Source organism: Cicer arietinum, chromosome 1, assembly GCF_000331145.2.
Source record: "Cicer arietinum cultivar CDC Frontier isolate Library 1 chromosome 1, Cicar.CDCFrontier_v2.0, whole genome shotgun sequence".
Classification (NCBI taxonomy): Eukaryota; Viridiplantae; Streptophyta; class Magnoliopsida; order Fabales; family Fabaceae; genus Cicer; species Cicer arietinum.
In genome coordinates, this window is record NC_021160.2 from 46,223,047 (window position 1) to 46,241,382 (window position 18,336).

Here is an 18,336-nt window from a genome sequence, read left to right on the forward strand (position 1 = left end):
AATATGCTCAATATCAATTGTTTGATCTTTGACATATTCTCTTATGGCTAAGTATTTGATGCTAACATGCTTGCTTCGACTTCCATTTTTGTTATTTTTAGGCATAAAAACTGCAGTGGTCTTGAAATTAAATCCACAATTTTCAACCTGGATATGAAAATCCTCATATATATACCATGTGATGTAGCCTCAAAACAAGATACATTCTCAACTTTCATTGTGAAAGTAGCAATCAAGGTTTGCTTTGCACTTTTCTAAGAAACCATTTCACCGGCTAACATGAAAATGTAATTGGATGTTGATTTTCTTGAATCAATGCAACCAGCAAAATCTGAATTAGATTAACCATTGATCGCGAAATTTTCAGTTCAGAGATACATAAACATGTAGTATTTGGTTCCTTGAAGGTACCTTGTCACTTTCTTTGCAACTTTCCAATGTTCCATACCTCGATTACTCTAATATTTGTCTAACATCCCAATTGCAAATGCAATGTTTGGCCTCGTGCAAACCTGGGCATACATTTGGTTTCCAAGAGCAAAAACATATGGAATATTAAGCATGTGTTCCCTCTCAAAATCATTATTTGGGCATTTGTTCAAATTAAACCTATCACCCTTCACAATGGGTGCTACACTTGTTAAACAATATTTCATCAGAAATCTTTCTACGACCTTATTGATATATACTTCTTGTGACTAGCATATAATTCTACAAACTTTGTCTCTTTGAATGTTAATGTCAATGAGAAAAGATGTGTCACCATATCCTTCATATCAAAACTTTTAGAGAGAAATTGTTTCATCTCATAGAGAAAATATTTGTCATTGGTAGCAAGTAAAATGTCATCCGCCTACAAACTAAGAAAATAAATTTTACTCCCACTGACCTTCTAGTATATACATTGATACATAATATTTTCTATGAATCCAAATGAAGAGATGATATTTTAAAATTTCAAATACCATTTACGAGAAGCTTGTTTTAGTCTATATATGGATTTCTTAATCTTGCATACCACGAACTTATCACTACTAGAATAAAATCAATCTGGTTGTTTCATGTACAACTTTTATTCTAAATCTCCATTCAAAAAATGCAATTTTCATATTCATTTGGTGTAGTTTTAAGTCAAAATGAGCAACTAATATTAAAATGATACGAAAAGAATCCTTCTTAGTTACCAAAGAGAAAGTCTTCTAGTAATCGATTCCTTCCTTTTGAGTGAATTATTTAGCATTGAGTCTTACTTTACATCTTTTAGTGTTATCTAATGAGTCTTTCTTAGTCTTAGAGACCATTTACAACCAATGACTTTTAAACCATTAGGCAATTCAGAAAGATCCCAAACTCCATTACATGCCATGGAGTTCATCTATTATTTCATAACATCATACCATAAATTTGACTATCTACAACTCACAACTTTTTAAAACGTTTCAGTATCATTTTCAGCATCAATGTTATGGTTTGATTCTTGTAAATATACCATATAAGCACTAGGTATAGTTGACTTCCTTTCTCTAGTAGATCTCCTTAATATTGACTCAACATTTTTGGAAATATCATATTGTTCAATTATATGTTTAACAGTTTCTGAAATTTGTTAAACATTTTCATCTACTAGATTTTCATCATCCACTTGTGTAACTCCAATAATTGTTTGTTAAATACATGTTTTAACTTTAGCGGTATTGTGAATGACAATCAATTTACTACTTAATGTGGAAGGTTGGTCATCAATATGAATTTTATTAGAAACAATATCCTGAAATTGATTGCTCCCACTAGTCAAGTCATTTTCAAGAAACTTTCCATTTCTTGATTCCACAATCCTAGTGTTATGAGATGGACAATAAAATTTATATCCTTTAGATTTTAAAGCATATCCAATGAAATACCCACATATATGACATAAAGTCGATTTTCATCCTTTTTAGGGACAACCTTGGTTAGAACACAATTCAATTTATACATTATTGTCTTAAGTTCTTCACTCCACAAGAACTTTGAAAGTTTGGAGTTGTTGCATATACTCCTAACCATGTCTATCAATGTTCGATGTCTTCTTTCTACTACTCCATTTTGGTCCAAAGAACCAAACATGGTGTATTGGGCGACTATCATGTTGTCTTGAAGAAACTTCACAAATGGACATGTGGCTTGTCCACTCTTAGTGTATCTATCACAATATTCTCCGCTTACATCAGTTATCACGATCTTTAATTGTTCCTCACATTGTTTTTCAACTTCAGCATTAAAACTTTAAAGGCATCAATTGTTTCATCCTTGTTATAAAGCATGCAGATATACATATATCATGAGTAATAATCAATGAAAAAGATGAAGTATTTTAGACCTTGTATGTACATATATGGACAACATATATCTAAATGTATGATTTATAATATTTCAATACTCATTTTTTCACATTTTTTATACTTGTTAGTCTGTTTTCCAATAATCTAGTTCACACAAGTATCAAAACCAGAGAAATCTAAAGTATCAAATACTCCATCATTCACTAATATTTTGATTCTCTATATGGAGATATGTCCCAATCTACGGTGCTGCAAAATCGAGCATTTTTCATTTATAACATATCGTTTTGTACCAGTGTGAGCATGCATAACATCACTAGTGGCACTATTTTGCAAATTAAGTGAAAAAATACCATCTGATAATACACCATTTCTAACATATTTAGATTTATAAAACAAACCGAAAGAAGTTTTATAAAAATTAAAGGAGTAGCCACAAGGTACAAGTTTTGAAATATAAAGTAAATTTCTAGAGAAACTTGGAACATAAAAGGTCTTTTCTAAATTTAAAACAAAGTCACCACTTAAAACTAAATTGCACGTACTAACAGTCCCCACATGTGAACACGTCTTACTTCATGAATAGATGTCTTGCTCGCTTGAAAGTGGTTTGCTTATACTTGTCATGCCCTTCAAGGTATTCGAAACATGGATTGTAGAACCAAAAATAATCCATCATGTGTAATTAACAACAACAATCATATTAGATTTATAACAAATAAATGAGATTGGTTTACCTTTCTTCTCAAGCCATTTCTAAAACCTAGGACAATCCTTCTTCATGTGTCCTTTATTTTTACAAAAGAAACATTTGGACTCTTTCTTAAATCCACGATGTGAGGGTATTTTTCCTTTCCCATTTTTCTTGGCTTAGTTCACAATTTTCCTCACAGTTGTCATTAGAACATCTTCACTCATTTCCATCACCAATATTTCTTCTTCTTGAAACACATGGTCATGAGTTCATTGATTGACTATTTGTGTGTGTCATAAGAAATTTTGAATGGTTCATATGGTGGTGGAAGAGAGTTCAAAATATAATGCACAAGAAATAAATCTAATATATCAACTTAAACAGTTTTCAGTTGTGTTGCAATGTCCCCTATTTTGATGATGTGCTCATGCACACCTTTTAAGTTTTATTAAACTTCCTAAGTAGGATGCTAGCAAGGACCTTATCATATGTTTCAAATTGATCATCAATGACGTTCATTAATGCTCGAAAATTATCATGTTAATCAACACAACCATGAATATTAGCATAGATATTGGTCTTTATGAACATCACACCGAGACGAATAGTTCGCTCCCACATTTCATAACAATCAACATGATTCGTAAGTCTAGTATCAGCGCATGAGGTTATTTTTCTTTTCGTATAGCATATTCAATATCCAACCACCATAAGTGAAGAATAATGTTCTTCTTCCACATCTTATATCATTCATCACCTTAGTTCAGGAATTTCACACTTGAAATCAGAAAAATTCAAAAATTGCATAGTTGTAAAAAATTAAATATGCATGCTTATTATTATAATTATAATAATAATAATATTAATAATAATAACAATAATAATAATAATAATAATAATTGAGACTACTAAACAATTACCATGTTTTACCAACTTAAATCATGTTTCCAATAATGAACCTAGTGACATAAAACTTACTTGTAAGCTAAAATTTTATTCAATTAGATTCATATATAAGTTAGTATAAGACTATCATATTATGTTCATTTTCTTAATTCTTGTTGGGAAATTAGAAAATATAAATTGATATTTTATCCTAATTAATTATATAAACATAAAAAAAATGTAGGATAAATTTACTATGTTTGATATAATTAATTATCATCAAATTAATGACATAAATATGATCTTAAACACTTAATATATAACTTTGCATAATTAAAAATGTTGTGGCTATTTTCTAATTAATTAAAATTATATAAATCATTACGACATTTAGTTCATAATAATTAAGTTATATAAAAATAATTCAATTTAATTATATTACACATTATTGCATGATTAAAACTCAAGATAATTATATATGTATATATGCAGAATGCAAACAAGCAATATATAGAACAAAAATGCAGCACTCACCCCATTTTCTTATCGAATTTAAAATTTAAGTCATTATTTTCGTCCTTGACCGAGATTAAAATTTTTCACCTTGCATTTGCATTCATTCATTTATATAAAATAATAAATTTAAAAATTATATTTATTTTAATTCATATAGTAAAATAATTATTATTATATAAAATTAAAATTAAAAAATATTAAATCATATTTTCTACATAAAAAATATTATAATTTATAATATTTAAAAAATATTAAATATGTACACGTATATAAAATTTAAAATGACAATAATATTATTGTACAGAAATAGAGTGAATATCAACAATCTTAAATTTATTTCCGCGTCTGAATTTTAATTTTAAGAACTCAATTAAAACAGATTTTTTTATCTAAATTGTAACTGATTTGACAAGGATTGTGTTGTGGTTCTTAAATAAGATCTTGGGTCTAAGGAATCTTGGAAGAAAGTATGGTTGGTGCAACTTGAAAAATAAAAATATATGGTATCAAGTCAATCATCATCATGTTTCAACTTTTTGTGATGGGATGAAAATAAATATTTGCTTCTTTTACTTTCGGAGAAATCCATAATATCCTTTGTTTTCTAAAGTTAGCTATTACTTATTGGAAAATTGAATTCAAAGGAGACAGAGAGAAACATAAAAGGGATTAATCTTGATCTTGTTGAGCCATAATCTCTTCCCATGAACTTATTTATTCAAAAAATGAGATGTGAATGCAGCTTGTAACAGAAAAAGTTGGATGGCTTTACGGTTATTAGGAGCTGTCAAACCAATCCACATGCATGTACCAATTAAAAGTCTCATTTTTTATTTTATTTTAAAAATCACATTTAAATTTATTTTGATGTCTTTAATACACTTTGACTTTCATTGCAACTATCCATTAATCAAAATACCAAAGACTTCATCATCACCCTGTTGGTAAAAATAAAAATAATAAAATGTTTGATTTGTTTTTTTTTTAATGGTTAAATTAATAATACAAAAGTGGTGAATGATTAAGTACACCAGCAGAATATATAATCTTATCGTTAATTAATGTTTAAAAATTATTCAACATTCTAATGATATTTGATAATATTTTTTTTAAAAAAAAAAGTTTACGATTCTTCTCATTTTTACAATTATTAATATAATTGGTGTTGATTTAATTAGTTCAGCTATAAGAAACAGATATTCATTTTTCTTTATTTGTATCGAAAATATATCAATCAAATCACTTTTTTAATTTTGAGAATAAAAAAAATCATAAACTCCTATTTTTATAAGACAACGTATTTTCTAGTTTGTATTCTTAACAATTTTTAAATATTAATACACTTTATAATTTGTCCAGAACCAATATTGAAGGAGTAATAAGTATTATTCCCTGTTTCACAAAATATGATAATCTCTAAATATATAGCTTCAATTTTCTCATTTTTTTCATTCGATAATTTTTTAAATTTAGATTATTTTTTCAGAATATTTTAGAAAATTTTAAAGAAGACAATACTAAATTAAGATGCTTAGTTATGTGATCCACAAGCATAATAGTCTAATCAGGGTTGGTGGGGTGAATAAGCATGGTTTGGTTTCTTTGAGATAATAAATTAGACAAACATAATAGGTAATTGATGGTGCAGAGATGGGTGAACCATAGTCGCTTCGTAGTGATTCTTGGCATATAATATTTTTTTATTTCAAAATATAAATAAATATTAATTAAAAATTTGATGTATTTTGAATTAAATATATTAATTTTATTTAATTTATTGTTGTTTATATTTTAAGACAAAATAGTACACCTGTAGAAGTTTTACCATGTAGTTTATGGTAGTTTGTTGTATAATTTAGATTTTTATAGATAAGTATTACAAGTTAATTTGTTTGGGCAGTGACAAATTTAATTTGTTAAGGGAATGAATTGAATCTTAGACCTCTGTCGTAATATATACTTTTTCAGCATTTCATTTGATGCTATTCAATTACACTCGGATATCAATATTTAATTCTATGAATTGGATAGCTGTACCATCACAATATTTATCGTTAATAAAAAATATATGAAACAATTAAGAGTTCGTTGATAAAAATAATTAATATAATAAAAAATTTGAAGAGGGTTTTATAAAAAATTATAAAAGAAATTTCTCAAGATTATTTTAAGGAATGAGATAGTGATAGACTTGTAACATGTTAGAGTATCCTTTATATTTAGAGCATCCCTTTACACTCAAAATGACTTTTGCTATATAAAAAATTAGTCTAAATATTAAAGTGTATGCGGAACAATCATGATAAGAGATATATGTCTAACAATCAAATTAATGATTCTATGAATACTAAAAGCTAATCCAAACCAATTAAATAAGTTTATCTTTTATCTCTGTATTTTGGTCTAAATCAAATCAGACTGAATTTATGTTTGTTTGAATATACTTCATGTCATTTAAAATCGATTATACAAATTAAACTATTAACTATTTATGTTATCTCACATTTTTTTCATATTATATAATTAAAATATTAAATTTTTTAAAATCAAGCATTAATTTTATAAATGAAAATGGATTTAACAAATTCAAACCAATTTATTATTGATCGGTTTTGTGTCATATTTAATAAAAAAAAGTAGTCCAAAATATGAAGTAAAATAAATATATTTGTGTTTTTGGTTGGTACTAGGGTTTGTGTGTTTTCACCTTGTGTTATATATATCCACCTGGTGTCAGGATCATATAGGTTATAATAGTAAAGGATTCGAAATGGGACCATGTGGTCGCTCATGAAATCAGCATTTGGACCCCACCAATACATCTACCCTTTGAAGATTTTTGTAGCCTCCATGGGTTTTGATTGGACCATGAGTCATTGTTGGAAATGGCATTTTTTTGTCTTTATGCTTTCTTTGCATGTGTCGCCATGTACATCGCCTTCACCTCTCCTTCCCCACTTTTGATCTTAGACATTAATTTTAATTGTAATATATCAACTTTGTCAACACAAATTTTGTTAATTCTAAAAGGATAGTGTTTTCCTATTGTGACATCATAATTGTTAAATACATTCTCATGGAAAATATATATATAATTTTTCTTTCTTAATTTGATGTAGATACATTAATCTAGTGTCCAATTTCTCTAACCACTAGCTTTAATTGTTATGAAACTATACACAGTCAATGTAGTTTCTAACAATATGCATTAAAGTTTCTTGTGACTGCAATTAATCAGTATCATATATATTAATGTTGAATTATGGTATATATATGCGAGTTGAAGTTTTTTTGATTGAAAGTTAAATATATATTTTTGCAAAATAAAAGTTAAATACTTTTTGACAATTTATAATGTCTTATTATTATTTTTGGGTACATTTACAATTTCTTATTAACAGTGGTGCCGGAGTCATAATTCCTTTTTATTTTAAATTTTGAAAAAAAATTCCTTCTTATTTCAGTTTTAATTGTTGTATCCATGGAGATTTAATTAGTAAGCTGTTTATAAATAAAATTAAGAAGTAACTTTTATATAAAGAACCTACTAAAAAAATTTAGTAGGTTACAAAAAAAAAATATCCCTAGCTTCTTCAATATTTACTATTAAAATTAATACAATATAATATATTTTTAAGTGTTTAATAGATTTTAAGATCTTCTCTATCCTGTATTGAAGCATCATCTTCTCACTATAAATAATTTTTATTAAAAAACAATTTTATATATATATACCAAAATTCATTTCCATTAACCTTAAGATGTGTTGAATTACCATTTTATAAATACGACGAGTTCAATATTCCCAGTATGCTAAATAAAAAATAAAAAATAATTAATAAATTAGTATTTTCTAGCTCAACTTCCTTTAGTACTAAAATTGAACATGGATTAGTTTAACCCAATAGAGTAAGGAGTATCGGAATTAGCATAAGTAGAATATATTCTTTTATAGTTAATATATATAGATATTAGCCTGTAGATGAAAAGGAAAAGCAATTAATATTTTCCATGTGTCAAAAGAGATATGGTATGCCTTTAATAACTCTCATTCATCATTTTTATTTCTCATATAAAAATATGATCTATATAGAAAAAAATGAAAAATTTAATCAAATTTCACTATGATAATTTCTTGGCACAATTGCTTCTGCGGCCCGTTAACTTAATTTCAGATAATATTTCAGTCATTTATTTATTCATTTATTTGATTTGGTCCTTTATTTAATTTTATTACAAAAATTTGAAAATATAAAGAATGAAAATATGAGTTTATTTAAAAATTTGATATAAGTTTGACGAAATTGTCATTATATTGAAGATAATAATTAATTTTATGAGTTTTGTTTGAAAATTTTGATAAATTTTTGTAAAAAAAATAATAACATTATTGACATTTTAAAATATAAAAGATTAAATTGTTTACTTAAAATTAAATAAATAACCAAATTGAAAAGAAAAAAAAAATAAAGGATTGAAGTATTATCTGAAATTAAGTTAAGAGATCGTATAAACAATTATGTCTAACTTCTTTTATAGATGATCAAAGTAGTTGACAAATTCTTCGATAAGATTGATAGTTATAAAGATATTGATATGTAAAAAATTAGACTTTACTTCTCAACACAACACGTAAGGTGTGTGAGACATTTAGCCACTTGACAAAGAAAAGTAAGTGGCATTGAGAATCTGGTAGAATGTTTGATCTCTATCTCATGCTTTAAAATTTTCATATTTAAAAGAGATATGATTAGTTTGTTCATTGTTATAGATTAAAAAAAGTAATTTTTATTTTATATTTTTAAAAAATATTTTTATAGCAATTAAATGAAATATACAAGAAGTTATTTTGAACTTATTTATTATCAATTAAAAAAAATGACATTCAATAATTTAATTATTTATTATAAAAAATTTATTAGAATTTTTTTTATATAAATATTTTATAAAATTAATTTTTATAAAAAAACTACTCAAAATAATTTATCATTTATAAAAGGCAGATAATCATTTCATGCATTTCAAATCTTTGAAGTAAATAGTTTGCATATAGCTAAACATACCTTGAAAAACCAAAACAACCATAAAAACAAAAATAAAAATTATCACTTTGCAGGATATCCGAAGAAATCAAAACATAAAAAGTAAAATAAAATAAAAAAAAATAAACACCTTATAATTAAAATATTTTGAAGTCATATATGATAGAACAATTGTATAAAACCTTATTTACAACCCAGCGATCCTTAAACTGAAAAATTAGGATGAATCTAAATTAATTTGGTGGTGTCCCATCTCTCTAATCTATATGATGATGATGATGATGATCACCTTCTATTTAATCTAAATTAGGATGAATCTAAATTAATTAATAAAAAGGCACAAAAAAAAGAGATAAGTAGAACAAATAAAGTATATTCTTTCTCCTTTTTAATTTTTGTCGCATATAATTTCTTACTCTTTGGATGTAAAAACAGTCAAATTTCATTTATTCTTTTTTGTCTCTACTTACCTATACATACAAAACAATGAAAGATGGAAGGTGGAAGATAAACTCATCATCAAAATTAATTAAGACAATTTAATATTACACTTATCACTAAGATGAGCCATATATACCATGCATGAGTAATAATGATGTATTATTCCTACCATTCCCATTGATGAAAATTGAAAGTGGGATTATAAGATGGGTCCCACTTGATTAAGCAAGGTTAATTAATTTTGTTATTAGAATGTATATAGTGTTGTAGTAGTGCTATTTGTTCAACAAAAAGCAATAGAGAATTAAGAAGAAGAGAGGAGACCAAAAATCTTATCATCTCTCCATTCACCACTGCCACAACCTCACACTTATCCTTTCCATTGACCCCTTTATTATCTTTTCACAAACCATAATTAAAATCACAATCAGTGAAAAATAATAAAAAATAAAAAAATAAAAGATATGGCACTTTCTTTCTTGGTCCCACCCACGTGTCATCCTTTACATGATTTGGAATCCCACGTGTCAACTTCTCAACGGCCTGAATTCTAGTTAACGTCATCATCAAGTACCCACCTCCTCCTCATGCACCCGCAGCCAATTCAACTTCCACACAAATGAAAAGACAATTTTACCCCTAATATTACAACACGTTGCGTGTGTATTATAACTTGGCGTGAACATGCATATAGGTGATTATTTCTGATTTTCCTTACCGTACCAATATAAAACACAAGCTTCACTCTCTGTGGGGTAACAAAAACTACAAACCAATATTTTTCGTTGTTGTAACTATCATAATAACATGTCCTTCTTCTTTCAAAACAAATCTTGAACAAACAAATTCTTCAACCATGGAAAGTACTGATTCATCCACCGGTTCGCAACAACCGAATCTCCCGCCTGGATTCCGATTCCACCCCACCGATGAAGAGCTTGTTGTTCATTACCTCAAGAAAAAAGCAGCTTCAGCTCCTTTGCCTGTAGCCATCATCGCTGAAGTTGATCTCTACAAGTTCGATCCATGGGAGCTACCAGGTTCGTTCAAAAAATATAAATTTTTTATTTTTACATTTCTTTCGTTTTCATCTCTCTATTTTTCTATTTATCTGTTTATCTATCTGTCTGTCTGTTTTTTTTTTTTTTTTACTTTGATTAAAAGTGGTAGAATTTCACCAATTGCATGAGATCTTTATTATTTTGGTTTTTTAATTGTGATTTTAAGTTTTTGGGAATTATTTGCAGCTAAGGCAACGTTCGGAGAGCAAGAGTGGTATTTCTTTAGTCCAAGGGACAGGAAGTATCCTAATGGTGCTAGGCCAAACAGGGCTGCTACATCTGGTTATTGGAAGGCAACTGGTACTGATAAGCCCGTTTTGACTTCAGGTGGAACACAAAAAGTTGGTGTGAAAAAAGCTTTGGTTTTCTATGGTGGAAAACCACCAAGAGGGATTAAAACCAATTGGATCATGCATGAGTATAGGCTTGCTGATAATAAGCCTAATAATAGGCCTCCTGGTTGTGACTTGGGCAACAAGAAAAACTCTCTAAGGGTAAACTAATCTAAATCAAACTCTTTTTTATTATATTTGCTTAAATCAACCACAAAAAATTAGAAATTAAAAAAAAATTGAAAATTTTCTTTTTATTCTGTTGCTAAATGTTAAAAATTAGATAACTTTTCTTTTTTTAATTTCTAATTTTTGTGGCTGGGGGAACTTTCTTTTGAAATTAACTAAAAAGTTTTTTTTTTTTTTTTATCTCTGGTTCGTGTAGCTTGATGATTGGGTGTTATGCCGAATCTACAAGAAAAGCAACACACATTGGTCACCTGTGGAACATGATAGAGAAGATTCAATGGATGATATGATAGGAGGAGTACCTCCATCAATAAACGTGGGACAAATGAATGCAAGGTTTCATTTTTCAAAGATGTCAAATAGCTACAACAATACATTGTTGGAAAATGACCAAAATTTATTAGAAGGAATGATGCTAAGCAATAACAACAACAATAACAATACCGTTGCTACTTTGTCATCACAATTAGGAGGTTCTGCTTCTACTTCCAATGCTTCTGCTTCAAAAAGAACACTCTCTTCACTTTATTGGAATGATCATGAAGATGTTGCAGCTTCTAATAAAAGGTTCAATTTGGAAAGTGATCATCATCATGGAAGTGTTGTGAGAAATGATCAAGAAAGCGGAACCGTCGCTACATCTTTCGCTTCTCTCCTTAATAATCTCCCTCAAACACCTAATTCATTGCATCAACAAACAATGTTGGGATCAATAGGTGATGGTTTACTTAGAACAACACCATATCAAATTCAAGGCATGAATTGGTATGGTTAAATTAGTTCAATTAATTATGTTATTGATGCACAAGGTGGTATGGTACTAAATGAAATCAAGAATTAATCTTCACATGATGGTGCCTTAACCTTACACACTATACTCTCTCGATGGCGTGCCAACTAGATTGTAAAGAAATTTTTAAATGGGGTATTGAGATTTTGGTTGTTAGGAATTTGGAAGAAAGTTAGAGTTTTAATCAATTAGATTGGTCTCAAACTTCTTCAAGCCATTGGAAACAGTTGCATCATGCAGGTGAGGCCATATGGATATTTTTAGTTAAATTTTAATATAGCTTTATACATATATATAGATATAGATATAGATAGTGTTGCTTGTTTTTAATTTTATTTATATAAAATAAAAAAAATGTTGGTAGCTCTTTCATATGTACAAATTGTTTAAAAGGGAGGAAAAAGATTCAGAGAGAGAGAATCATTAGTTATGTTTTTATATTTTTATTATAATTATACATTGATTTAGGATACATTTGTATATATGGATCATATACTTTAGAACAAGATCTACTGATGATGCAAGAATTTTAATTAAAAAGCAATAGTGATCACTATGGTTTGTCAATGTATTTTGTGTTGTTCTTTAAGATCTTGATATTGATTTATTCTTCATTGATTTCATAAATTAAATTATATACTATGGTTATCATTAAAAAAAATTATATACTGTGGTCTTGAATGTTAAGTAAGCATAGTAGTAACAAAATTTTGTAGTTTGTTAAAGTGTAATGATATGTGGAATCAATTCTTGGTCACGTCTATGCATGTAATCTATATAGCTAGAAGGTTATTAGTCTTAGTCATGTCTTATTCTTTTTCCCAGAATCATTTCTTATGAATCTAAATTAGTTGGTACATGTGTATCAAGTAATAAACACATATAAAGTATGCAATATTAAATTTGTTTGTTATGAAATGATTTTCATCACTTCATATATATGAGTGGTAAGAAAAGAAGATCTATATGAGCAACTTTCAAGGGACTTTTCTGAATTTTGATACACCAATTCAACTTAAAAAATTCAAAAACGTCAAATTAATCCACAATCAATATTTTTAAAGAAAAAAATTCACAATCAATATTTTTGAAGATATAATTCATTATTTAATACTTGATTTTATAAAGATATAAAATTAGTATATATATGCTAATCATATCATTTTCTCTTATTATTTAATATATGATGTGTGATGGGGAAAATACCATCTTATGTAGGAGCTATGATCTTAATTAGTGGAATTTGGATGTTGATGCATTAGCTGCCCATAGAATTAATCATGGATTTCTGGTTTGTGATAATGTTATTAAAGATTTATGGTTACTGATATGCCATGATTGTCATGAGCTAGTTTTTCATGCTATCAATTTTTGTTTCCCAATTTTCTACCTTCTAAAAATGACATGGGCTTGTACACCACCAAATCTCATGATAACTTACCCTTTATATTTTTTCACAACTAAAATACATTTAAATTCACAAATAAATTTCTTACATGCCTCATCTCTAGAAAATTTGACACTCTATCACTTATTTGATTGGTGGTTGTGAGCTCTATAGAATCACGGTAAACTATCGCGATCTAAAAAAATTATATTTTAAAAGTTTCACAAAATCACGCAAATTTAACATCAATCTTTTATTTTTTGCAAAAGACAAGCTCAACATCAATGTAAATATATACTTAATGATAATCATGATCACTTTGACATTGGCACATCAAATTTCTATATGACATACTTCTATGTTTCTTGAGTTGTCATTTTAAGATTATTTATATATATTAAGATAATCAATAAAAAAAATTATTTTTGATAAAATTATTTATTATAATATTCTTGACTACTTTAATATATCATTCTACTTATTTATCTTTTTGCAATAAATAGTTAAATATATAAATGAAAAACCATTAATTTATGTTGTATTAAATTTTAAAAGCAACAAATATATATATATATAAAAAACTCTTCTATAAAAACTACAATTAAAAAGAAACATATCTATATATTGTTAAAAAATATTAAAATTAATTGTGAGAATATTGAGTAACCACTAATAATCTTAGAAAGAGAATTATTAAAACTTTCGATCTCACTTACTATTGAATATCCCACAAGATAAATATAATATAATACAAAAACTCGAGAATAGGTCATAATCATAAAACATCCATAATTACACGAAAATAGATTCCGGGCAATAAAAAAGTGACTACATAGAATTTTTTTACCATTGATAATAATCCAAAAGTTAATATCAATTAATAAAATTATTATACAAATTATATAATCGTGAATAAATGATATTGATTTATCCAATTGCGTAACTCCAAGAGAACGCGTCTATAGAAACAATATATATCACTTAATTTTGAAGGATGGAGATTGAAGTTGTAAAACAAACAATTTTACATCAATACACTCAATCGTACTTTTGTATACAAACATCTTTTTCTTGATAGGTACCCAGATAGCTGGAATTAAAATTTGATTTTTTTTCTTCTTCTTCCTCAAATATGTTCTTCAATATAAAATCACAAAGTCAATAATTGCCCTCATGACTCATGAGAGGAAGAAAAAGTATATACTCAAGGAGTGCGGTCAAAAAATAAATAAAAACCATACATAATTAAATTAAATATATAATATTCTTACGAATTTAATTTTTATGTATTATCAATATAAAAAAATTAATACAGTTGATAAACTATAATTAGTTATGTGGATAATTTTACAAATAGTTATAATAAAAATTAAACATTATTAATAATCTAACGGTTGTAATTATTTGACAGTATAAAAATTATTTAAAATAATTGTGTATATAAATTCAATTAAATTCTTTTTACCTTTATACTTTTTTTTACCTTTATACTTTATAGTTTTGTGCCCACACTGACTTTTATTTAAATCAAAAAAGGGTATCAAGATTTTTGAGCATGGGTGTCATTTTCTTTATTTCGTGGGACGGATAAGACATATTATATATATATATATATATATATATATATATATATAAAAAAAATATATATTTCTTCATTTAACATTTCTGAAATAGAAATAAGAGGCAAAAAAACAAAATTCCGAAAAACTTCTTTTAAGTTTTTTGGTACACAACTTCCACTCCGGAACCGGAAAACTTGAATATATATATATATATAATAAAAGTATATTTCACCACTAAGAGGGTGACGCAAATAGACAAAAAAAGTGGACCTCACTAGAAGCTAGCTTTCTTTGTGGCTTGAGACTAAGGAGGAAAAGGGACCATTTCTTGCTACCATCTAAAGGAATCATTATCCTAATAACCACACAAAAATTAATACCCCTTTTAATTGCATTTCCTTTCTAAGGAAAGAATACAAACCAACTTTATAAAATTTAGCATGATTTGAGCTTCGATTTGGAATAGATATCATATGGATCGATGAATTGCACTATTATTGATATTGGTATCTTGAGTTGTGCATGATGCGTTCACACAGCCTAAATGCATCATATCTTATCTATGAATTATGTACACACACAAAAAATTAAAAAATGTAGAAAAAAAAATGAAAGAAAAATAGAGAGATGCACCAAAAACAAAAGAAGAGATGGAGGGAAAATAACTACAAGCCATAAACTACACACGTAGTTTGTGTCAAATAAAAAGTGATTTACTTCTAAATGAGAATAAACCCTCATTTAGATAGGTATTATCACTCTGTCTTCTAAATAATTTTTGCATGAATTAAAGCTTAAATTGTACATATATTATTATTATCCCAAAAAAAATCTTAAATTGTAATACCAAAATATAGTTTTTCCGAGTATTAAAAGATCAGTCACTTTAAACAATTGATCAGGATAGACATTCTCGCTCTTTTGCAAGGAAAAAAATCTAAAGGGAAATCCAATGCAAGATTAAGAAAATAATTAATATGCATGATATTATTTGTATGATTAAAGAATAAATTAATATTGGATTTATATGAACCATTAAATTGATCAAATTAACTATTATCACTTTCGAAAATAATATGCCACTTACTATAATTAAATAAAGGACTTCATCGATAATAATTTAATGTAACTTCAAAATGGCATTTCTTCTTTAGGGACTAAACAATTTTAATGTAACAATTAGTTAAACATTTCATTCAAATAATGTGATTTATATTTATGTTTGAATTCTACCAATAATAGGTTATACATAAATTTTATTATAATTTTTAATGAAGCTTGTGATTCTCTCTGACTTTGCTTGAGGGTGTGTCTAATTTAATCTAAATTTGTTATTAAAAAAGAAAATGCGGAACTTTTGAATTAATCGTAGAGTGATAAAAAATAAAAAAATAAAAGTCAAGAATAGATGTAATAATATACAAATAGACATATATAATATTGTCTTTATAAACTTAATCAATTATAGTAATATTTAATTATAAAAGAAAAGAAAAGGTATGAAAAAGTTTTGAGTGGTGGAGTGGTTTTGATCATGAGGAAAAAGATTGAGATGATTTTTGACTTGTTTCATTTATGTTGATAGTAGGGGCATTCAAGGTTTTGTTCCTTTTCAATCTTCATGGATGGAACTTGCCAAAAAGAAAAAGAAAAATGAAGGTCTTGAATTAATTGATTGATGAGTTTGTAGGCAGCCAACAAGAAAAACCATGCAAAATGATAATATATGAGAAAGTAGTGAATTAGCATCAAGTCAAAATTGGCACTGTCCCACCACTATAGAGCATGTATGTAGGCTATAAGTCCCCAACACTCTCCCATAAAAACACTGTTTATATGTTAGGTCTCTCCTGCCTTTGGTAACATGCACCACTTGGGAGAAAAGGAAGAAATAAATAAATGAACAACAAAGTAAGATAATCATATTCCACTTTGGGAAATGTGTAATAGAGTGTGTCAATCATTGAACTTGTACTATATTGTCCAATTATTTTGCCAAACAAAAAAATATTGAATAATATATTATAAAACAAATATGTAGAACAAGTTGGAGCCAATATGTCCTTAAATGGAAATGGATTTGATTCAATGATTTCGGTGGTCGATGATTAAGATTTTAAATTTATAACTTGTTATAATTAGTGATCGCAAAGATTAAATTCTTGTTTGAAATTATGATCTCATTTCTGTTTAATACACGTTTATTCAAAATTTGAAATTTAAATTCCAACATTTTTACTGTGGAATATAAAAAAATGTGAATTGAGATCAAAATGTAAGTTTAAATACATGTTAATTGAGACTTAACCCTTGTTTAATAACACGATTGCTTGATATTAGACATGAAATTACTCCGTTTTAATATATAGTTTTTATATCAATATGAACTCTTACCATGAAAAAGTTGTTTTTCAAAACTTTTTGTAGCCAAAAATTTCACAGTCTAGTGATTTAAATTATTTAATTTCAATCGAAATATCACATAAAATAAATTAAATTAAATTTGTTTTAATATGAGTAATTAAATTTAAACTATTTAATTTTGATGATTTCCAAAGTATTAATAATCAGTTAAATAGGCAATATAAATCTTAAAAACAAGCAAAATGAATAATATTAATACAATGATAATGATAAATAATTACCATAAAATGAGGGAGGAGGTGGCAGTGGATTGGATCCAAATCAAAAAAAGTTGTGAAAAATGATGGTCTTAAATATTAATTATCTCAATCAGAACCCAATGTGCCCAACAAATTAGCCAACTAAGCTTTTCAGATAGGATTTAGCTGTATACCTCATTTTGTGAACAAAAATAGTCAATGCTAGACAAGAGAGAAAGTAGAAGATAGATATGATATGTGAAGTCAGATTCTCCTCAACAAAAATAATTAAATTAAATTAAATTAATGCCAAATGGGCTTCATGGCCCATTGCCAGAAACTCCAGCTCCAAAACGTAAGAAACAAGTTAAATATTAATAAATAAATTAATTAATTAATTAAAATGCTAGCAAGTATTCTCTCAAGATATTTATTAAACATCTAAATATAAAAAATTATATTGAAAAATGTATTAGAAATTATGTATTTAAATTTTAAAATTTTAAAATAATT

The 18,336-nt window shown here is 26.9% G+C and overlaps 1 protein-coding gene across 1 annotated transcript; it reads left to right on the forward strand.

The window, feature by feature from the left end:
- The first annotated feature begins 10,639 nt into the window (after positions 1-10,639).
- NAC05 (NAC domain-containing protein) lies at positions 10,640-12,838 on the forward strand. The gene is made up of 3 exons (XM_004487621.4): positions 10,640-10,939; positions 11,147-11,454; positions 11,678-12,838. Exons 1-3 carry the CDS (start codon positions 10,756-10,758, stop codon positions 12,254-12,256), a joined length of 1,071 nt encoding a protein of 356 aa, XP_004487678.1. The 5' UTR covers positions 10,640-10,755; the 3' UTR covers positions 12,257-12,838.
- The last annotated feature ends 5,498 nt before the right edge of the window (positions 12,839-18,336 follow it).

Excerpts from the sequence above, each read along its gene's own strand:
- NAC05 (XM_004487621.4), top strand. The coding sequence starts at position 10,756 with ATGGAAAGTACTGATTCATCCACCGGTTCGCAACAACCGAATCTCCCG. Across the intron at positions 10,940-11,146 it reads CGATCCATGGGAGCTACCAG|CTAAGGCAACGTTCGGAGAG; the intron begins GTTCGTTCAAAA and ends AATTATTTGCAG. Across the intron at positions 11,455-11,677 it reads ACAAGAAAAACTCTCTAAGG|CTTGATGATTGGGTGTTATG; the intron begins GTAAACTAATCT and ends TGGTTCGTGTAG.